At 39.2% G+C, this 23,975-nt stretch overlaps 1 protein-coding gene across 3 annotated transcripts in view; it reads left to right on the top strand.

Annotated features, from left to right (window-relative positions):
* The window catches only part of tox (thymocyte selection-associated high mobility group box), a 65,209-nt gene that overhangs the window by 22,113 nt on the left and 19,121 nt on the right, over positions 1–23,975 (top strand). For 2 of the 3 annotated variants that reach the window (XM_053687285.1, XM_017491154.3), the window contains 3 exons: positions 5,844–5,909; positions 8,357–8,437; positions 13,604–13,837. In XM_053687285.1, the coding sequence (XP_053543260.1) occupies positions 5,844–5,909; positions 8,357–8,437; positions 13,604–13,837 (381 nt within the window). The remainder of the gene's footprint in view (positions 1–5,843; positions 5,910–8,356; positions 8,438–13,603; positions 13,838–23,975) is intronic. The other variant, XM_053687286.1, reaches the window with a different exon arrangement.

Here is a 23,975-nt window from a genome sequence, read left to right as displayed (position 1 = left end):
ATGATGATGAAGGTGATGTGTGTGATGATGATGAAGGTGATGTGTGTGATGATGATGATGAAGGTGATGTGTGATGATGAGGATGAAGGTGATGTGTGTGATGATGATGATGAAGGTGAGGTGTGTGATGATGATGATGAAGGTGATGTGTGATGATGATGATGAAGGTGATGTGTGTGATGAGGATGATGAAGCTGATGTGTGTGATGATGAGGATGATGAAGGTGATGTGTGTGATGAGGATGATGAAGGTGATGTGTGTGATGAGGATGATGAAGGTGATGTGTGTGATGATGATGATGAAGGTGATGTGTGTGATGAGGATGAAGGTGATGTGTGTGATGATGATGATGAAGGTGATGTGTGTGATGATGATGATGAAGGTGATGTGTGTGATGATGATGATGAAGGTGATGTGTGTGATGATGATGATGAAGGTGATGTGTGATGATGAGGATGAAGGTGATGTGTGTGATGATGATGATGAAGGTGATGTGTGTGATGATGATGATGAAGGTGATGTGTGTGATGAGGATGATGAAGGTGATGTGTGTGATGAGGATGATGAAGCTGATGTGTGTGATGAGGATGATGAAGGTGATGTGTGTGATGAAGGTGATGTGTGTGATGATGATGGTGATGTGTGTGATGATGATGGTGATGTGTGTGATGATGATGAAGGTGATGTGTGTGATGAGGAAGATGAAGGTGATGTGTGTGATGATGAGGATGAAGGTGATGTGTGTGATGAGGAAGATGAAGGTGATGTGTGTGATGAGGATGATGAAGGTGATGTGTGTGATGTGTGTGATGATGAAGGTGATGTGTGTGATGAGGATGATGAAGGTGATGTGTGTGATGATGATGATGAAGGTGATGTGTGTGATGATGATGATGAAGGTGATGTGTGATGATGATGATGAAGGTGATGTGTGTGATGATGAAGGTGATGTGTGTGATGATGATGATGAAGGTGATGTGTGTGATGATGATGATGAAGGTGATGTGTGTGATGATGATGATGAAGGTGATGTGTGTGATGAGGATGATGAAGGTGATGTGTGTGATGTGTGTGATGATGAAGGTGATGTGTGTGATGAGGATGATGAAGGTGATGTGTGTGATGATGATGATGAAGGTGATGTGTGTGATGATGAAGGTGATGTGTGTGATGATGATGATGAAGGTGATGTGTGTGATGATGATGATGAAGGTGATGTGTGTGATGATGATGATGAAGGTGATGTGTGTGATGAGGATGAAGGTGATGTGTGTGTGATGATGATGAAGGTGATGTGTGTGATGATGAAGGTGATGTGTGTGATGATGATGATGAAGGTGATGTGTGTGATGATGATGATGAAGGTGATGTGTGTGATGATGAAGGTGATGTGTGTGATGATGATGATGAAGGTGATGTGTGTGATGATGATGATGAAGGTGATGTGTGTGATGAGGATGAAGGTGATGTGTGTGATGAGGATGATGAAGGTGATGTGTGTGATGTGTGTGATGATGAAGGTGATGTGTGTGATGATGATGAAGGTGATGTGTGTGATGTGTGTGATGATGAAGGTGATGTGTGTGATGATGATGAAGGTGATGTGTGTGATGAGGATGATGAAGGTGATGTGTGTGATGAGGATGATGAAGGTGATGTGTGTGATGAGGATGATGAAGGTGATGTGTGTGATGATGATGAAGGTGATGTGTGTGATGATGATGATGAAGGTGGTGTGTGTGATGATGATGATGAAGGTGATGTGTGTGATGATGATGATGAAGGTGATGATGTCAGTAGAAAGTGAAAAGTTCTGCTGATGTGTGTGATGATGAAGATGAAGATGATGATGATGTCAGTAGAAAGTGTGTGAGACGGAAGTCCTGAGGTGAGTAATGTTCAGAACAATTTAATCACTCTGATAAAAAAAAAAGACGGTTTTTCACTCGGGTTTCATTTCTTCTGAACTCCTAAAGGTCACACCTGATTACTAAGAGCAGGAGTGTGTGGTCCTACACACACACACACACACCTACACACACACACACACACACACACACACACACACCCAAAAGAAGCCAGGCTCGGCCCCTGCTGCGCTCTAAATGAAGTGGAAACAGAATCACACTTTAACAACACGCCCGAATTATACACAAATTAGGAAACATTTTTCCCGACTTCACAACCCAGGAATAAGAACAAACTCTCACACACACACACACACACACACACACACACACACACACACACACACCTGCTAGGAGAAACCTCAGCAAGTTCAGACCTGCCAGCCAGGTGTGTGAGTAACCAGTGAAACAGGACCACCAACCGCTCAGTAACATCAACACCGTGAACATCTACACACTGCTCCCAAACACTCATTAATACAACAAACCACTGCCTCTCTTCTTCTTCTTATTTAGTTAAACTGTGTGTGTGTGTGTATGTGTGTATGTGTGTGTCTGTGTGTGTGTGTCTGTTGATGTGTGTGTCTGTTGGTGTGTGTCTGTGTGTGTGTGTCTGTTGATGTGTGTGTCTGTTGGTGTGTGTCTGTGTGTGTGTGTGTCTGTAATTTAATGTTAGCAGTACTCTGGCCATGTAAAGCCTTTTACCCCGACAATAAAACTACTAGAATCTCAGCAACAAAAAGAGAGAGAGAGAGAAACAGAGGGAAGGGAGATAGAGATAGAAAAACGAAAAGAGAGACAGAAAAGAGGAGGATGGAGAAGAGAGACAGTTGAGACAGAAAATAGAAAGGGAGAGAGATCGAGAGAAGGATGTATATAAAGCATGGGAGAGAGAGAGGGAGACAGACTGAGAGAGAGAGGGAGAGAGAGGGAGACAGAGTGAGAGAGAGAGGGAGAGAGAGACAAAGGGAGACAGACTGAGAGAGAGAAAGAGAGGGAGACAGAGAGAGAGAGTGGGAGAGAGAGGGAGACAGAGAGAGAGAGGGAGACAGACTGAGAGACGGAGAGAGAGAGAGAGAGAGAGAGGGAGACAGACTGAGAGACAGAGAGAGAGAGAGACAGACTGAGAGACAGAGAGAGAGAGAGAGGGAGACAGACTGAGAGACAGAGAGAGAGAGAGAGGGAGACAGACTGAGAGACAGAGAGAGAGGGAGACAGACTGAGAGACAGAGAGAGAGAGAGAGGGAGACAGACTGAGAGACAGAGAGAGAGAGAGAGGGAGAGAGAGGGAGACAGACTGAGAGACAGAGAGAGAGAGAGAGAGAGAGAGAGAGGGAGAGGTGTAGATGTTGATGAATAACCTTTCTGTCTGCACCACAGATAAAAGTGATTGTTTTTTTCTTCTCTATTCGTTTTTTCATTTTATCCCCCAAATGGCAATTTTCTCAGAGCTGAGCTTCATTCCTCACACACACACACACACACACACACACACACACACACACACACAGTATACACACACACACACACACACACACACACACACACAGTATACACACACACACACACACACACACACACACACACACACACAGACAGTATACACACACACACACACACACACACACATACCGCTGTAATTTATTACTGTTAGACTGTGGCACACATGCACGCTCGCGCGCACACACACACTCACATACACACATTTTACTGCTTAACATTGCAGAAATGGTATGAGCTTGTATTTTTTGCAAAAATAAAATCCCCTTTTTATTCTAACAAATAATAAATTAAAATAATTACAAATATAATTTGTGTGTGTGTGTGTGTGCTTGTAAATATTTATAATGTAATATTTTGATAATGAATACAAAGATTAATTCATATCAAACGAACTGAATATGAATCAAATTCAATGAACTGGAATTAGAATGAATGAGTGAATCAAATTAAACATGATCAAAATGAATCCAATTCAATGATTCATCAGATTTGATTCTTTGAGAAAGATGAGATGTTGTGATGACCTAAAGAAGATTCACACTACTCATTGTGGCCACAGTGTGATTTAAAAATCTCACATGAGTACTGTCTGTCTGTCTGTCTGTCTGTCTTTCTGTCTGTCTGCCTGTTTGTCTGTCTGTCTGTCTGTCTTTCTTTCTTTCTGTCTGTCGGTCTGTCTGTCTGTCTTCAGCCCTTTAGAACTTTCTCACATGTTGTAGTGGAACTGAAATGGTTATACATCATGAATCTCCACACAGTAGTCCACAATATTGAAGAGACCAAAACACCACCAGGAGAGAGTGGCCATGATGCCTCCACCACCGTGCTGTCTGTTTCTCTCTCTGTCTGTCTGTCTCTCTGCCTGTCAATCAAATCTTTCACTCTGTTTCTTTTTCCCTCTATCTGTATCATAGTGCTGTGCAAAAGATTGTGAAATATGGTTATATTGTTAAATATTGTCATGGATAAATTTCATATCTTCTGCATTACTCTATCTGTCTCTTTATCTTTTTGTCATACTCACTCTCTCTCTCTCTCTCTCTCTCTCTCTCTCTCTCTCTCTCTCTCTCTCTCTCTCTTCCTCCAGCAGTTTCAAATGCAAATGATTTCTGTTGTTGATATCAATCAGGCCTCTTTCACTGCATTTAACTTGGGGGGGGGGGGGGGGGGGGGGACTGAGACTGATTGGCATATTAAGTGTGTGTGTGTGTGAGAGAGAGAGAGAGAGAGAGAGAGAGAGAGAGAGAGAGAGAGAGCGAATCAGTTTCCAGGTGTGTAATACAGCTGTGTTTGTGTACAGACCATCACACTGGAATTCAGGAGTGTATCAGTTAACCATCTGATCCAATCAATATCATCAGTGCAGTATCTAAAACATCACCACATGGTTATTCATTACTGTTAAAGGAACCTCATTAGGGATCAGCCACGCCGGTTCACCCCTCGCCGGGTCACTCCTCGCTAGTTTCTCAGCTTAGGCACCCCACGCAGCAGTCTCACACTGACTTTATTCACCCTTTCGCTTCATATATTTTTGCTAATGTACAAAGGTTTACATGGACCAGGTCAGTGGTCAAACCTAGACGTGGATCTCACCTGTACGCTGTAGATTTGTAGCCAAGCTCTGCTGCTATAATCATAAAGACCGTCTGGTAACACATCCCAGGACTCTTATTCATAATCAGTTCATACTGAACATCCTGTAACGTACATTTCAGTACATTCAGTAGTGTTAGTCTTTACTCTTCTGCAGCTGTACCCTGTAATGATTCATAATCACGCTCTCCCTCACCCAGAAGCTCAGAGTGTCTTCCTTTTTCATAACCACTCTGACCCGCTCATTTAAACAGGTAAATAAAAAGGCAAATAAAATGTAAATAAATACCATGAACTGTGTGTGTCTGTGTGTTTATCGCTCAGATGAAAGGATTTCTTTCATCTTTAATTGCTATTGCAGCAAATCATCTGTGTGTGATAAGAGCCAAAAACTTCAAAGACAAATTGTCTAAAAAGTGTGTGTGTGTGTGTGTGTGTGTGTGTGTGTGTGTGTGTGTAGCTGAGGCTGAGGAGGGAACGACTGTTTATAGCCGCTGTATCTTAAGGGAGAAACGGAACTAACTTATTTCATGTAACGGATAAAGTATTATAACATGTTGTTCTTTTATAAACAGAACATTGTGATTGTTGGTAAATCGCTGTGGTGTAAGAGGAATAAAACACTCAGAGACATGCTGTTTTAGGAAAATAATCAACTGGGTGGTGACATGAACTCCAAATCATTACACCTGGCTCTGGTGTGGATTATTTTCCTGTAACAACACTACACACAGTGTTTAAATGTGTGTAGAAATTTTATTATGGTGATGTGAAGTTTAAACATATCTCTCTCTCTCTCTCTCTCTCTCTCTCTCTCTCTCTCTGTGTGTTTGCAGTACGACAGCGAAAACATGTTCATGCCGGTGCCTGAGCCGAGTCAGGACTTTGTGCCAGTGAACCAGGTGGGTTAATCACCTTTCCCTCCTTTTTGTTTCTGCGCTGCTAATTAAACAAATTAGAGCTTGAAATCACACACATCCAGGCCACGCTAACAAATCCGTTAGCACTTGAGCTAAATCCCAAAAACTTCTGCTCCAGAGTAAACATGGATGCTAATCATGAATGACTTTTATGCTGCAGAGAATGAGATCATTTTACAGAGGTGATTGTTTGTTATGGTGTAAACAACAAACACAACACGTTATGTTTTACATTTGTTTGGCACAACATCTGCTTTAAATATAATCTATTTGTCCATTCAGAATGGTATAACTGCATAAAAAAACACCACCAAAACAAACCCAACCACCAAAACAAACCCAACCACCACCACCAAAACAAACCCAACCACCACCACCACCAAAACAAACCCATCAGCCACCAAAACAAACCCAACCACCAAAACAAACCCAACCACCACCACCAAAACAAACCCATCAACCACCACCACCAAAACAAACCCAACCACCACCACCAAAACAAACCCATCAGCCACCAAAACAAACCCAACCACCACCACCAAAACAAACCCAACCACCACCACCAAAACAAACCCATCAACCACCAAAACAAACCCAACCACCACCACCACCAAAACAAACCCAACCACCACCACCAAAACAAACCCAACCACCACCACCAAAACAAACCCATCAACCACCAAAACAAACCCAACCACTACCACCAAAACAAACCCATCAGCCACCAAAACAAACCCAACCACCACCACCAAAACAAACCCATCAACCACCACCACCAAAACAAACCCAACCACCACCAAAACAAACCCATCAACCACCACCACCAAAACAAACCCAACCACCACCACCAAAACAAACCCATCAACCACCACCACCAAAACAAACCCAACCACCACCAAAACAAACCCATCAACCACCAAAACAAACCCATCAACCACCAAAACAAACCCAACCACCACCACCAAAACAAACCCAACCACCAAAACAAACCCATCAACCACCACCAAAACAAACCCATCAACCACCAAAACAAACCCATCAACCACCAAAACAAACCCATCAACCACCACCAAAACAAACCCATCAACCACCAAAACAAACCCATCAACCACCAAAACAAACCCATCAACCACCAAAACAAACCCAACCACCACCACCAAAACAAACCCATCAACCACCACCAAAACAAACCCATCAACCACCACCACCAAAACAAACCCATCAACCACCACCACCAAAACAAACCCATCAACCACCACCAAAACAAACCCATCAACCACCACCAAAACAAACCCATCAACCACCACCACCAAAACAAACCCATCAGCCACCAAAACAAACCCAACCACCACCACCAAAACAAACCCATCAACCACCAAAACAAACCCAACCACCACCACCAAAACAAACCCATCAACCACCAAAACAAACCCATCAACCACCAAAACAAACCCATCAACCACCATAAGAAACCCATCAACCACCATCAGACTGGCCCTGCCCTCTTTCCCCAGACATTGTTTATCTGTAACATTCTTTCCCCCATTCATCACATGTATAAAATATTCTTTCTTTCTTTATTTTTAATTATTGTAATTATCTCCAAAAAGGTAAAATGTAGCACAGATATTGTTTTTGTAACTTTTGTTAAATAAAAAATAATAAAATAATTTTTTCAAAATTATTTAAATAAATATTTTCCCTGATTTGTCTGTTTATAGCGTCTCAAAACAAATGATTTTGTGTCCCAGTGTTTGTCAATATCTATAATTTTTTTTAATGAAAACAAACAAATGCATAAATACATAAATTGTTGGAATTATTGTCATAAAAAAGTATCTCTGCTATAACATTACTAAAATGTTTTATTATTTATTCCGATTATGTTAAGCGTCATTATAAAATTTTGTGTCTGGAAAATTTTACTGTTCTCCTTGGTTCTGTCATTTTCTTTAACGTGACTCATATTTAACACCTTTTTTTCCTCCCGAATGTGTGAAGGTGTAAATCACTCCTTTCTCACGCATGATGAAGATAAATACTGCATTTAAACTTGATCAAATGAAAGATCTTCTTTAAATTAATAAAAAAAATTAAATCCAGTTAGTTTTTTCATAAATATTGGTCCCACCTTTTTTTCATAATTTCTGTTTATCTAACATTCTTTAAAAATAAATGTCAGATTTTTTTTGCTGTTATTTCCATAAAAATAGCCCCGCCCTCTTTTCTTATCTATAATAAAATTTTTTCTTTTTTTTCTTCTTTTTTTTTTCCCAGATTATTTAAAAAGGATCCTTGCCCTCTTTTGCCAGTTTGTGTTGATGTTAAAAAATTCAGAAAATATGTTTTCCATTAATTTTAGTGTGTGTGTGTGTGTGTGTGTGTGTGTGTGTTTCTTGACCTTTGACCTTTATTGTGTCACGCTGTAGTTCCCAAGCCCCAAACAGACCACAGCTCAGTGGAAGAGAGAAACTCCTTCTCATCCAGATGCACATCGCCTGCCACACTGGGTAAATAATACTGATAACTTTCTCTGTGTGTGTGTGTGTGTGTGTGTGTGTGTGTGTGTGTGTCTAAGGAAACTGCTTTAAAAAAATTACAGTTCATTATTTTTAATTCATTAAAATAGACTTTTAATAAAAAATATGACATCATCTGGAGGCTTCTCCTGCCCATCCCAGGGCTTCTTCCTCCCAACCATTGGACCCTGAGTCTCCTAGGCTTCTTCCCAGCTCTGGGCTTGCTCTGTCCAACTCAGGGCTTTCTTCTACCAACCCCGTGCTTTTTACACTTGCACTAGGCTTGCTTTTGCTCTGCCCACCCCAGGGCTTCATCTGCCTACAACTTGTGGCTTCTTCCACCTAGCACAAAGGTAACTCTGCCCAAGCTGGGGCTTCCTCCTCCCAACTTGGGGCTTTTTCAACCCAACACTGGGCTTCTTTCACCAGACCCTGGGCTTCCTTTGCCATGGCTGGGCCTCCCTTAGTCTGGCCCGGGGCCACCTCTGCCCCTTGTGGGGCTTCCCGTACCGGATGCAGGGCTTTATCTGCTTGACTTGGGGTTTCCTCCATCCAACCTCTGGTTTACTCTGCCGAACCTGGGGCTTCCTCTACTAAACCCTGGGCTTTCTCTACCAATCCCCAGACTTCCACTTCAGAACACAAGGATTCTTCACCCAACTCTGGGCTTTCTACATCCATTTTGGTATTTATTTTGCCCAACCTGGGCCTGGTTCTTCCAAACGTTGGGCTTCTTTTGTCTTATAGGCTTTCCACCATCTTCGTGTAAGTCAGGATTTTTCTGTGCAGCCCCCTTGAGGCTCTGTTTTGCCCAGTCTAAGACTTGTCCTATCAGCTGGGCGTAAGATGATGACGGTTACTGATCAGAGATGAGGTTAAATTTCAGTTTACCATGTATTGTCTTATACATGTGTACATGTTTGGTGTGTCATTTCCTGTTGGCGGAACGTGTAATTTCCTGTCACGCACCTGTGAGCTCTCACTCCTCACCAGCGGTGCCTTGTTTTTGTTCTGCGTTCGCTTATTTTTCACCATTTCTTTCTCACCTCTACATGTGCTGCCAAACCTCGGCAACGTCAGTTTCTGTTTTTCATTTTGCTGGCGTTTCTCAGCAGACCTTCGTCTCTTTCTTCCACTGTGTTTACTTTCAAATAATCTCACAACAACTAACGAAACATTCATTTCTCTTTGATACTGGATTGTCTTGATTCTTATTTTGGACAGCTCTGATCAGTCAGTGTTTCACAGGTACAAGCCACGCCCCCTTCTTCTCTTTTCCCCCTCGTCCATAGCTGTGTACGATATTATCATCTATCATGATGCTTAGGCAGTCTGTACAGGATTTGTGGCTGTTGCGGCCAAAAATCACTCGATTTTACAGTTTGTGAGATTTGTGGGTTGTTTTTTTTTTTTCCATAATTTTTGGAGGAGAACTATGTGAACTTTTTTTAATCTACTACCAGTGAAGACAATGAAAAAGATTAAAAAGGAACAGAGTAACAGTACATCACCGCGGACTTGCTTCAGATATTTAGGCTGAACGTAGACGCGAATGTGCATTACGCTTGTGGTTATGACCAATATGAACTCTCGTCTACTCGCCTCAACTCCGAGATGAGTGTCGGCTTCTGAGTCCCGTCATTTGTGGAGACATAAATGTCATAATCTCTTAAATGAGAAATAACGAGTTTCTCTCAGTCAGAACTTTCTCCTGTTTCTACTGGTTTGTTTCTGAGTGACACGGTCTTGGCTATAATATGTCCCTTATTGTTATTTTTATTTTTATTCTTATTTAATAAATATAGATTATAAGCTTAAATAAAAGGCGCTGAACTCCTCTCTCCCTCCTTCTCTCTCTCGCTCTCCCTCCCTCCCTCCCTCCCTCACTCTATCTCTCTCTCTCTCTCTCTCTCTCTCTCTCTCTCTCTCTCTCTCTCTCTCTCTCTGTCTGTCTCTCTCTCGGATAAAAGCCACTTTTATACATTTAGCAGCACAAAATGTTGAAGTGTGCAGCCGACTCTCTGTTTATATATTTTAACACAGTGGTAAGAGGAAATGGTGTGTGACCCAGATAAAGCTAGCCACACACACACACACACACACACACACACACACTCACACGCACACACATATACACACTAAAAATATACATTTCTCACATTTCTGATGTGAAGAATGTTCTCATTTTTTCAACAGAGAAACTTTCATACTCTTAAGACTGAATATTATTTACACACGAGCTGGTGATCTTCATCATCATCTTCATCATCGTTTTCCTCATCTTCATTTTCTTCATCATCATCTTCATCACCGTTTTCCTCATCAACTTCATCATCTTCATCTTTTTCAACTTCATCATCTTCTTCTTCATCATCTTTTTCTTCGTCTCTTCTTCACTTTTTTGAGCAAAACATGAAATGTTAGTTTTGTAAATTTAATGTTATTAATTTTTTAGACATTAAATATACATAAGCTTTTTTTTTAATGTAGCACTAAAGTTCTGCAGATTTTCATCTCTTTTCATCAACTTTCTCTCCTTTCTCTCTCTTCTATCTTTCATCTCTTATTCTCCCTTCTGTCCCCTTCCTCTCCTTCCTCTCCTCCTCTTTCTCTCCCCTTTCTCTTTTTTGTCTCCTCATTTCTTTCCTTTGCTTCTCCTTTCTTTCTCTGCATAGACTTTTTTTCGTCCGTCTCTCTTTTCTCTCTTTTTCTTTTCATTTTTCCTTTAAACTCCTACCTATTTAAAAACAGTTGCAGGTAAGAGAACAAACGAAGATGATTTTATAGCTTGAGAAATTTCAGGAGGAAATAATTACCCGTTTTCTCCTCCTCCTCTGCAGTGAGTGAGTAGTTTTGTTTCTTTTACTTAATTAAAATCTTTTCATGCGGTAAAAAAAAAACATTAGCTTGTTGTAACATTAATATAAGTGCTGCTGAGAGCGGTCTCTGTTTTTCATGGCGTCCGTTTTGCTTTTTCCCCCATCATTTGGCAGTAAACTCTTTCCTCGGAGGAATTATGGTGTGATGTACGCCAACAATTTCACATCGACATCTGCGAGGCACAAACACGATCACACGCAAAACGCCGTCATGCGTCGGCTTTTAGAGGCGGAACAGAGGAAGCTCGTTACATCGATTATCGCAGAGATTTAGTGTAACAGTTGGCCGAGTTTATTCGAGTCGAGTTGGAGCTCGTGTTCTTCCCAATTACTGCATTTGGCCACCTGACAACTTCGTTTAGCCCACTGCACATAAGAGCTATATATTATCTTTAATATTCTCTCCCTCTCTCTCTCTCTCCCTTCCTCTCTCTCTCTCTCTCTCTTCCCCTCTCTCTCTCTCTCTCTCTCTCTCTCTCTTTCTCTCTCTATCTCTTAATGTAAATAACACCTTAATATTCGGTTGCATATCTCTTGCGTGCAGTAACTGCATCACTCCTGCGACTCACTGACACCAAACTGCTGGTTTCTTCTTCTGTGAAGCTTCTCCAGGTTTCTCCTGCAGCTTCTTTCAGTAGTTGTGTGTTTCGGGGGGTTTCTCCCTTCAGTCTCCTCTTCAGGAGGTGAGATGATCAGTTGGGTGAAGGTCTGATGATGGACGTGTCCAGTCTAAAACCTTCCACTTTTCCCCCTGATGAAGTCCTGTGTTGAGGTGGAAGTGTGTTTTGGATCGTTGTCTCGCTGCACGATGAAGTTCCTCCTGATTCATTCGGATGCGTTTCTCTGTAAAGTTCTGAATTCATTCTGCTGCTCCGTCATGAGTTCATCATCAGTAAAGATTGGTGAGATTGTTCCAGAAGCAGCTGTGCAAGCCCAAGCCATGACACTACCTCCACCAGTTCCACAGATGAGTTGCGTGTTCTGGATCACGAGCAGATCCTTTCCTTCTCCACACTTTGGCCTTTCCATCACTTTGGTGGAGGTTCATCTCAGTTCCATAACTTTTCTGGATCGTCTCAGTATTTCTTTGTGAATTCCAGTTTGACTTTCTGATTCTTACTGCTGATGAGTGGTTTATATCTTGTGGTATGGTCTCACCCCTGATATCACTTACTTTTGGTTTTTGTTTTTTTCTTCACAGCTCTCATAATGTTTCTGTCATCAGCTGCTGTTGTTTTCCTTGGCCGACTCGTTCCATGTCTGGTTGCTCAGTACACCGGGGGTTTCTTGCTTTTTCAGAAGATTCCAAATTGTCGTACTGGCCATGCCCGGTGTTTGTGCAGTGCCTCTAATAGTTTTTCGCTCTTTTCCCAGCTTCAAAACGGCTTGCTTTTCCCCCATAGATAGCTCCCTGATTGTCATGTCGGTTTATCCTTTTTAACAACAAATGTAAATACAAATTTTATAACATTTTATATAATACATTTATAGAAATATAACACTTACAATAAACTAAGTACTGATTTATTAATTGTATTATTTCAGTAATACTCTCCATGCTTTTGGATCAACAACAACAACAAAATAAAATACTACTACTAATAATAATACATTTATAAGTTTAATAAATGCATGTTCTTGTAGTGTGTATGTGTGGGTGTGTGTCTCTGTGTGTGTGTGTGCGCGTGTGTGTGTTTGACTACAGTTTACTAAAATTTTATTAGTACAATAATTTATTCATTGATATTTATAATCAATATATATAAACATATAAACATAAGTTTACTAATTGTAATTATGCAGTTAATTATTTAAATACAGACATTAGTAATAATCAGTTATGATACACTGTGTGTGTGTGTGTGTGTGTGTGTGTGTGTGTGTGTGTGTGTGTTACTCTTAACAGGCTGTGTAATCATTAGCATCTCTGCATGTTTGTGTTTAATTATTATAATTCATGAATAATAAATAAATTTGAATTTAGATGAAGTATGTAAATTATGTTCTGTAGTTATTGACTGTCCGTGTTGTTAAATTAAGAATTTTAATTCTTTTAATAAGTTCTTTGATGAAATATTATATATCAGAAATTAACTAGCATGTCATGTTTAATAATTACTATAGTAACAATAAAGTAATTAATAACCAATTAAAGGCTGTTTAATAACGATTCTTAATTAGGCTCAGCTTAATAACGTCCATGTTTATTTGTATACAAAGTGTGTGTGTGTGTGTGTGTGTGTGTGTGTGTGTGTGTGTGTGCGCGTGTTGGTTCCAGCAGTCCTACCCAGTACCTGGTCTCAGCGATGAGGACTTCAATATTCCCCCCATCACTCCTCCCTCTCTCACTCACCTGGCCGACAGTGAGTCCGGACCGTACCACCCGCTCTGCCCCCCCACCCCTCACACGCTGCACCCCTTCAGCATGCAGGGAATGGACCTGCCCAACATGGCCGCCCCCGGTGTCACGGGACAGGACGGGAACCTCCTCAGCAACTCCTCGCTCTCAGTGGTACGTCCCAGAAATGTCTCTTATTAAAAAGAAACGTGTATCACAATCACACACACCCACACACACACCCACACACACACCACCTCATACTGCACAGGGACCATTCTACACCCTCAGATACCTTTATACACACACACACACACACACACACACACGCACACACCACCTCATACTGCACCGGGACCATTCTACACCCTCAGATACCTTTATACACACACACACACACACACACACATGCACACACCACCTCATACTGCACAGGGACCATTCTACACCCTCAGATCTGCACCTCCACATGTGCACATGTATATTTATACCTTTTTATACACACACACACACACACACACACACACACACACACACACAAGCATGTTGTATATAACCTTTCTTGAGCTCTAACGATCTGATATTCAATATTTATATTTGAGATTTCATATACACATTATCAATATTTTCAGTCCATAAATGTTTGTTTGATTGTTTGTTTGTTTATTTATTGTATTTCTATTTCAGAGACTTAATTAGATCAGTTTGGAGCCCCCCCTCCCCCCAAGTTACCCCCAACACACACACACACACACACACACACACACACACACACACGCACAATTAATTTCTTTCTTTTTCTTTCTTTTTCTTTCTTTGCTTCTGTAAGTAATGACACAATATTTAATTATTTTTTAAATATTTACTTTAGATTTATTTCTAAAACAACTTTCATTAGAAACATGTCTAAAATGCAGATAAAATAAATAAAAAAACAGCTGCTACTATAATAAATAAATAGCAACTGAAGAAGAGAATAGAGAATAATACACAGCTATAAATTCATGCAATGAAATTATGATTACAACATTTTTTTAAAAATGTAGTAATAAAATAGCAAAATAATAAAAAATCTATTCTGATCAATCTATTATTATTATTATTATTATTATTATTATTATTATTTTGTCCGGTTATAGCACTGTGACTGTTACAGTTACTTATAAATATTTACACAGTTTGAAACGTCGAGTTGTGTAAGCAGATCTAATAAATTATTCCAGAGTGTATATATATGTGTATATATTTTTTATCTCTTCTATAACTACGTATATTTATCTTTTTACATATTTACATACAGTATGGAGGACTTGATTCCTCCATACTGTTCAGTAGATTTAGTGTTTGGCGTGTTATGTGTATTTATGTCTTATTTAACTGTATATATGAGTATATATATATATATATATATATGGTATGAGATTATACTTTTTTTTTTTACACCAAGAATTAATTTGAATTCTTTTTACCTTCTAATACTACAGACGGCACTACTGCTGTAGAACGAAAAAACCAACCCATCACTTTTCTGATACATGAAGAGTGGACTCGGTCAGTAATATGAGCGGAAAACAACGCTAAGAGTCTGAACTCCATCATTAAATCCACTGAACAAAATGGAGTAACACACATTGTATAGATTTTTACAAATATCAAAGTTTATTTGTCCTTTTTAACATCAGATTCAGATGTTCCGCTGCTCTGTAGAATGAAACTAACTGAAGAAAAGTTTGGAGTTAAACTCGGAGGAGATGAGAGTGAATTTAATTTAATGCTCTGAAACAACTCCGAATTCCCCACACGTAGCGGCAACGCTCGACTCGCTGAGTCATACCACACTCTATCGTTATATAATACACACACACACACACACACACACACACACACACCGAATTTCCCCCCCGTCTCTAGATTTATCAGGGTGAAGTAATTATTTACAATTTAATTCACACTTTTAGTAAAAATTTTATCACATCAAAGTGAAACTCGACTGTGGGGAAAAACGAAAAGAAAGAGACTGAAATTACAGAATAAAAATAGTACAAGTTTACACAATTACACACAAACACACACAGAAATATACAATAATAGCAGTTATAATAAAGAATTTATATTTATTTAAATAGCACCGATCATCCAATTGGAATGCAGCTTTACAGTGTGAAGTAAAAATAAACAGAAATAAAGAAAACTATGAAGTTTAACGAGAATCGCAAAAGTGACTAATAATAATAAATGAAAGATAGACAGACAACGATGTAAGATAGATAGATAAAAGCTTTTCATCCATTTAAAATGCAGCTCAAATACAAAAAAGTACAAATAAAAACAGCAATATTAATATAATAATAATAATAATACTTTTATCTATATTTATATTACACTTTTCATCCATTTAAAATGTAGCTCATAAAAACAAAATAAAGAAACAAAAAATACAAATAAAAACAGCAATAATATAATAATAATAATAATAATAATAATAATACAGTTTATGTATATTTATATTACACCTTTCATCCATTTAAAATACAGAAAAAACAGAAACAAACAAGTCGAAGTAAAATGATAAAATATTTAGTACTACGGCTAATAATAATATTAATAACTGTCTAATAAGATGATGAACAATACAATGAATCAGTAAATAAAAGAAACTGAAAGAAAATAAGATATAAGTATAAATTGCAGTAGTGTGAATGATGTGAGGCTCAGGTGTGTGTCATCATGTTAATCAGCTGCGTCACATTAACTTCGGGTCGATGTTGTAGCTTTAGCAAGGTGAGCGATTTTATTTATTTATTTTTTAAACTGTGTGATTAATAACTTCCATGTTTTATTTATATATAAAAGTGTGTGTGTGTGTGTGTGTGTGTGTGTGTGTGTGCACTCTGAACTCTTTCGTTATGATGGAATTCTGCTGAAACGTGCCATACACAACATGAGACACTGCATTATTTCAGCGTGTGATGATTTCAGTTCAGGAATTACCCTTTAAACACTTCTGAAGATGAAATGTCACTCACGCTCAGTCCACTCATCACACACACACACACACACAGTTTTGATGTTATATAGGTAGCAAGGGAATTAGCCTCTTCTTGACAGCGTATAGAGATGATGTGTCGGTCGAAACTCCTCAGATTTGCACATTTACTCTTCACTCTATTTCTGCAGCAGAATCTTTCAGCTCGGGGGAAAAACCTTTCTGATTTAATCCAGAAATAAAGCTTCAGTCACACGTTAGTCCACAGAATGTGAAAGGTCTCTCTCGCATTAATCACTTCAGGAGAAATGAAACTCCACATCAACACTCACACAAACATCGTTTACATTTTATTCCCTTCTTCAGTAGATCTGGAGCTGATGCACGCGGTTGCATTTTCATTCATTCATTCATCTATCCATCTATCTGTCTATCTATCTGTTTATATCTGTCTATCTATCTGTTTATCTGTTTATCCATCTATTGATTGAACTATCTATATATCTGTCTGTTTATCCATCTATCTATCTGTGTATCTATCTATCCATCTATCTATCTATTGATTGATCTATCTATCGACCTATTCTATCTGTCTGTCTGTCTGTCTGTCTGTCTGTCTGTCTACCCATCAATCTTTCTATCTTCACTGGTCCCAAAAAATTGTTTGGACACTTAAGCCAAACTTAAAAATGTGTGAATTTCACTACATTAAAAACAACAACAACATGTAGTAATAATAATAATAATAATAATAATAATAATAATAATAAAAAGATGAAGGACTTGAGTGAAACCGGACGGTGTATCGACGTAATTGTCAGTAAAATCAAGAGAAACAGGCGAGAACCAGGAGCAGGGATTGCTTTAGACGTGGATGAGAACTTCAGGATCCGACAGTATTTAAGACAGGATGAAGGAGCATGTCTACAGAGCAAGAGTAATGCAGCAGAAACCACTCATCAGCTATCAAGCAAAGTAAGAACGTTCCCCAAGGAAGAACATGCACAGAAAGTAAGATAACAACTTCTGGAGAACATTCTTTTGTACAGATGAGTGCAAATGTAGCTTGGATGGATCTGATGCTGGAGTGTTTTTGTGGAGAAAGCCAGGAGAAGAGCTCCAACCAGACTGCACTAAGGGTACTGTAAAGCAGTGGTGGTGGTGAGCTGCTGTTCACTGTTCATCAAGACCTCAGAAGAAATGCAGAAATCAGAGAAGATATTGAAGTGACAGAAGTGGATTCTTCAGCAGGGGAATGATCCAAAGCACCAGATGCGTTCTGAAAGAGCCCTGACCTAAACCCTGTAGAGCATTGGTCACCAATCCTCTTGCTTGAGATCTCCCTTCCTGCAGGTTTCATCTCCAGCCCAAATATAACACACCTGTTTTAACTGAACAGGAGCTTCTTAAGGCGATGCTCAGATGGTGCCCACCATTATGGTATAAAGTCTCCAGGAACAGGGTTGGAGGTGGAGGGTGAAACGCAGTGTGGAAGAACTGAAAGGTTTTGTTCCACCACAACTGCTAGACAAACTGCTTGATTTGATTCCCAGAAGCTGTCAAGAAGTTCTGCGGTGAAATTCACACACTTCTAAGAGTGGCTGAAGTTTCTAAATAAAATTAGTGAGTCCATTTTGAAGGAACGTTGGAAAGTGGCTTTGATTCCTAGTTTTACTTCTCATGTTTATTATTTAAAAAACAAACAAACAAACAAAATCATCCATCGGTGATGCGTCCATCAAACAGTATGGAGCCATGTTCTTCCATTACACTTTCAGGTTGGGGAATCCCCCTTGATCAAATGAATGAATGAATGAATGAATGAATGAATGAATAAATAAACTGTGTCAATTACACTGTTATACACACTGAATTAAATAATAATTAAAGTAACAATTCAGTGGCATAAACTGCGCTGACGCCCCGTCACACCTTCAGTGTGGTTTTGAATATTAAAATGTCTTAATGATGGTGTGTGTGTGTATAAGAGAGCTCACTCCACACCCCAGGGTGAAGAACACTCGATATCAGGGGAGATGTGAGGTGTGAGGAAAACAAGAGCTCCGGCTCCTTTCACTCTGACTCACATTCGAGTCTCATGTCCCGAGGTTTAACCACACTTCACTCACACTCTGCCTCCGTCGCCGCGTGACGCGCCATCGGCACCATCCGCAGAGCAGAGTTTCAATTCTCCAGAAGTGATTTATGAGAGACACATTTCACATTGTGTCGAAAAGAAAAATGTGGATAAAGGTGGAAAAAGTAAAAAAAAAAAAAAATTGAGGGTATTTCCCCCTGAGCTGAAACGATCTCACGTGGAAAAATAACACGACGTGTAAAATCGTGTGTGAGGCACAATGATGAGGCACTTCTCATCTGAGAAGATGCGAGATGTTCGATTGGTTGACGTCTCGGGATGTTTTAGAAACGAGGCTAATTTCCCTGCAGTTAAATTGATCATGTGATAAAACAGGACTGTTCTAATTAAACTCCCACAGTTCAGTTCTCTCTGTGTACTGTTGGGTTTAGGTTTTGTTTCGGTTTGGTTTTAATAACCCACCTTTTCCCTGTAATTAAATCTCAAACTTTTTTGGAGTTTCTTTTTTATTCAGTGTGTCTTTAGTAAAACAAACAAAAAAAAAACACAACAACAACGCTTGGATGTACTTTTTTGCGTTGGAGTTTCTAAGAAATGATGCCGGTGATCAGAAATAAACTCAGTAAAGCATCACTGGAATTTCTGAAAGCTTGTTGGTGTTGCTTTGGTGACGCTGCAGTGGCTTCAGTGCAGGCTTATATCCTGTGTGCTTTAATGACGTTTCAGAAATAAAAGGATTTTTATTGGAATTTGGAAAGTGCAGAAGATTCTGTCCAAACACATGACATATTGGTTAAAATATATATATTTTATTGGCTTTTCTTTTATTTTATTGTTTGTATTCAGTGCCCTTGGAGTTGTTTTATTGATGCAGATACTTCAAGATGTTTCTGCCTGTCTATCTCTCTGCCGCTCTGTCTGTCTCTCTTTCTGCCTGCTTGTCTATTTGCCTGTCTGTCTGTGTGTCTGTCTGTCTGCCTGTGTGTGTGTGTCTGTCTGTCTGTCTGCCTGCCAGTCTATCGGTTTGTCTGTCTGTCTATTTATGTGTTTATATATCTTTGTCTCTATCTATCTGTCTGTCTGTTTATTTATCTTCACATCTCCCGAACTGTCAGTCTGTATTTGTATGTTTGTTTATCTATCTCTCTTTTTGTTTATTTGTTTGTTTGTTTACCCTGACAAATTTAACAGAGGCATGTGTTCCTCTTGTCGTTGATGTGAAACTGTGCGGCAGCTTCAGCAGAAATGAAACCGTGTCTCTTGTCCCTCGTTCCTCAGCGGCCGTTCTGTTAGAGCTGAGCGATGTGATGTAACATCTAGAGATGCACCGATACTAAATTTCTCAGCCGATACGATAAGCGATTATTCAGAGTGATGTTGGCCGATACCGATAACCGATAGTTCTGCCTTTTATACCTTATTTTAAATTAATAATAATTAATTTCGAAGAATTCTGAAAGAAATGCAAATAAAAACTTGACTCTCTCCATTTCAACCAGTTGTTTGACAGTAACTGGTCTCATCAGCAGAACACACATTACTCTAATTAACATGAGCACATGAACTCAGTTCTGAAGATTAAAGTAAGATTATGAACTTATTGAATGTTATTAATTCATATGAACATTGACTGAACTGTAAAACCCTCCTGTTAGTCTCACGTTCACTCTGCACTAACACAAGCATTTCTACTCCATCACTGACATCAAACTGCTCGTATATAATATACACTTTTTATATATTAACATTCACTGGATATGAAATACACTACTCTACAAATATATTTTTTCTGTGCAATATATATATATATATATATATATACACGACTTTTTTTGTCAACTCATCTTCATTTAAATCGTTCAGCGGTGTACTGGAGCTTTAATTCAGCACGAGCAGTTCGGCAAATAAAACTAAAACTCCGACTCGACGCTGAATCTTCTCTTCACTGCTGCAGCGTCCGGTGTAAAATTTGATCAGTGCAGAGATTACAAGCTGCAGTTCTGTCGTCATTCCACACGAGACGACATCTTTTCACACAGCACGACATCCATGTGTTTTCCCGCCCTCTTTTGATTGACAGGATCTAATCAGCCCTGAAAAATTGCCTTTATCGGCCGATACATCGGGGCATCTCTAGTAACATCCATAACCTGATAGATAAGATAAGGATTTGTTTACAGTATTAAAGCGTGTGTGTAAACGTGTATATCACCATACAGATTGTATGTTTTAATTGTAATGTTTAAGGGCGGATTCTTTACTCTACGTTTTTCCATTACATTTTGGTCAATGTTTCATTCAGAAGCTTTGTGATCGGACTCCCGAATTCAGTACAACTTTTAAAGCGTTTGAGGTGCAACAAGATATTCACGGAGAACTTACTCATAACCACGCTTTCACTTTTACTGAGTGACTGGTGCAGCTTGTTCAAAACGAACTACTCCTAGCGCATCAGATTCGCTCACATTCGATGATTTTGGTTCTGCTGCTGCTGCTTCAAAACAAAACACAAAAAACATTTGTATTGTGACATTTTCTTCATGGTAACCACACCAGCATTATTTTTAGCAGCTTGATACAGTGCTGTTTTTCTTTTTCTTTGATGCTTTTGGTGTGTTTCTTTGTCTCTCTCTCTCTGTCTCTCTCTCTCTCTCTCTCTCTCTCTCCATCACTTGTGGTTTAGAGGTTTTACTGAAGCTTAAAGAAAAACAACTCCAATATTCACAGAGAACTTGGTACTTGTGTGCAGAAGTCATTCTCATTTTATGATGATTGAAAGCACATTATATTTCATGCTTTTTTTATAGGACCCTTTCAGGTCTAGTTTAATGGGGCTGAGTAGGGTTCATTTAATAAGAACTGTATGTGAAAACACCCTAAACATAGAACATGGGTACACGAGTTTCTGCTCATTTAGATTTTTTCACTAACTGGCATGTTGCCTAGATGGATAGGTAGATGGATGGATGGATTGATTGTTTGATTAGATAGATGGGTGGATGGATAGATTATAGATAAATGGGTGGAAAGACAGATATAGGTGGATGGATGGATGGATAGATAGATAGACAGACAAGGATGGAGGATACATAGATGGATGGAGAGAAAGAGAGAGATAGTGTTAGTGATAGTGATATTTCTGGACTGCTCATTGACTCCCAATGCTTGGCCCCTGTAATTGCTGCTTGCAAAGTGAACGCAGTACTGTTCATTATTTATTAATATGAATAATCTTCTAATAATTGTATAATTTCTATTATAAAATTTTCATTATAATTATTTTTGAACAATTATAATTTTTATATGAAATTTTTTCAACACTTTTAACTGCTGAAATGTCACATGACCCATTTCTTCTATTGTCTGTTTTCTTTTTCTCTATGTTTCTATTGTTTGTTTGTTTGTTTGTTTGTCCTCTTTGTTTTTCTTTATCCTCTTCTTTATACCCATGTGTGTCTTCTGTCTGGTGTCTGTCTGGTAAAATATTTGAATGTACCTTTTTTATTTCTTTAAATAACACCCTGCATTACACGTGTCTTGGGTTGCCTGTGTAAATAGGTTTTAGGGTTTTGGAACAGGATTGTATACATTTCCTTTAATAATAATAATAATAATAATAATAATAATAATAATTTTTATTGTTACTTCAAAAGCCTGCCTTTGAAGAGAGAAATGCACCCGAGTGGGTCTTTTTTCCTTTTTTCAGAAACCTGAGAGATATTCCTGATACACAAAAGCCATTTGTTCTTTTCACCTTAATGTTCTCGACGCTCTGAGAACATCCATCCATTTAGAGGGACTATGAATTACGGTTGCCAGGCAACGGGACGGAGAGATTGTAGTTGCGGTGGAGAATGGAAGAGTGAGCTGATGGAATTAATTTTTTTGCTCAGCATTCGCATGTTGGAGCTACACAGTGCAGTGTGAGACTCTCGTGTCTCTGCGTCCTCTGGGTTTTATGACTGTAATTTAATTTCCTGTGTTTCATTTACGATGCAATATCAAGACTTTTATTTTACAAAGAAAATTCATTAGACAAAGAAAAAAAATTTGGACAGATTGGCGCGTCTTTGAATTGATCAGATTGGCGCGTCTTTGACTTGGACACACAGGCGTGTGTTTGATTTAAAAAATAGATGCAGTGTGTTACGTGAGAAACAGTAAAGAAGTGTGAACTCCCGTCCTGAAGACGTGGAAAACTACAGATTCACCTCTGACTGCTACACAGCGCTGACACTGGAGACTCCTTCCATACACATTACATAAACATCCCCTCATTACAGAAAACTTCACCACATCAACACATTTCAAAAATCCGTGTATTAGTACACGTCCCTGTGAATCAGCCGTTACCATAGAAACGATAATGTATTAGAACGAGCGCGTTAATATAAACCTGCTTGAGTTCTCTACGTTTTTTTCTCTGTTGACTGTATAAAGAGCTGTGAGAAAGAGCGAGAGTGGTCTCTCTATCTCTCTCTCACTCTCTCTCTCACCATATATCTGTCTCTCTCTCTCTCTATCGCTCTCACTATCTCTATCTATATATATTTCAATCTCTCTCTATTTCTCCATCACTCCCACTATCTCTCTCTCTCTTTCTCACTAACTCTCTCTCTCACTCACTCTCTCTCTCACTCACTCACTCTCTCTCACTCTCTCTCTCTCTCTCTCTCTCTCTCTCTCTCTCTCTCTCTCTATCTCTCTCTCTCTCTCTCACTCACTCTCTCTCACTCTCTCTCTCTATCTCACTCTCTCTCTCTCACTATATATTTGTCTCTATCTCTCTCTATATATATATTTCAATCTCTCTATCTCTATTTCTCTATCACTCTCACTATCTCTCTCTCTTTCTCACTAACTCTCTCTCTATCTCACTCACTCTCTCACTCTCTCTCTCTCACTCACTCTCTCTATCTCACTCTCTCTCTCTATCTCACTCTCTCTCACTATATATCTGTCTCTATCTCTCTCTCTATATATATATCTCAATCTCTCTCTCTATCTCTATTTCTCTCTCTTTCTCACTAACTCTCTCTCTCTTTCTCACTAACTCTCTCTCTCACTCACTCTCTCTATCTCACTCTCTCTCTCACTATATATCTGTCTCTATCTCTCTCTCTATCGCTCTCACTATATCTCTATATATTTCAATCTCTATCTCTATTTCTCTATTACTCTCACTAACTCTCACTCTCTCTCTCTCTCTATCTCACTCACACTCTCTC

This window comes from Ictalurus punctatus, chromosome 17 (genome assembly GCF_001660625.3).
Source record: "Ictalurus punctatus breed USDA103 chromosome 17, Coco_2.0, whole genome shotgun sequence".
Lineage (NCBI taxonomy): Eukaryota > Metazoa > Chordata > Actinopteri > Siluriformes > Ictaluridae > Ictalurus > Ictalurus punctatus.
This window is presented reverse-complemented; position numbering and strand designations above follow the sequence as displayed.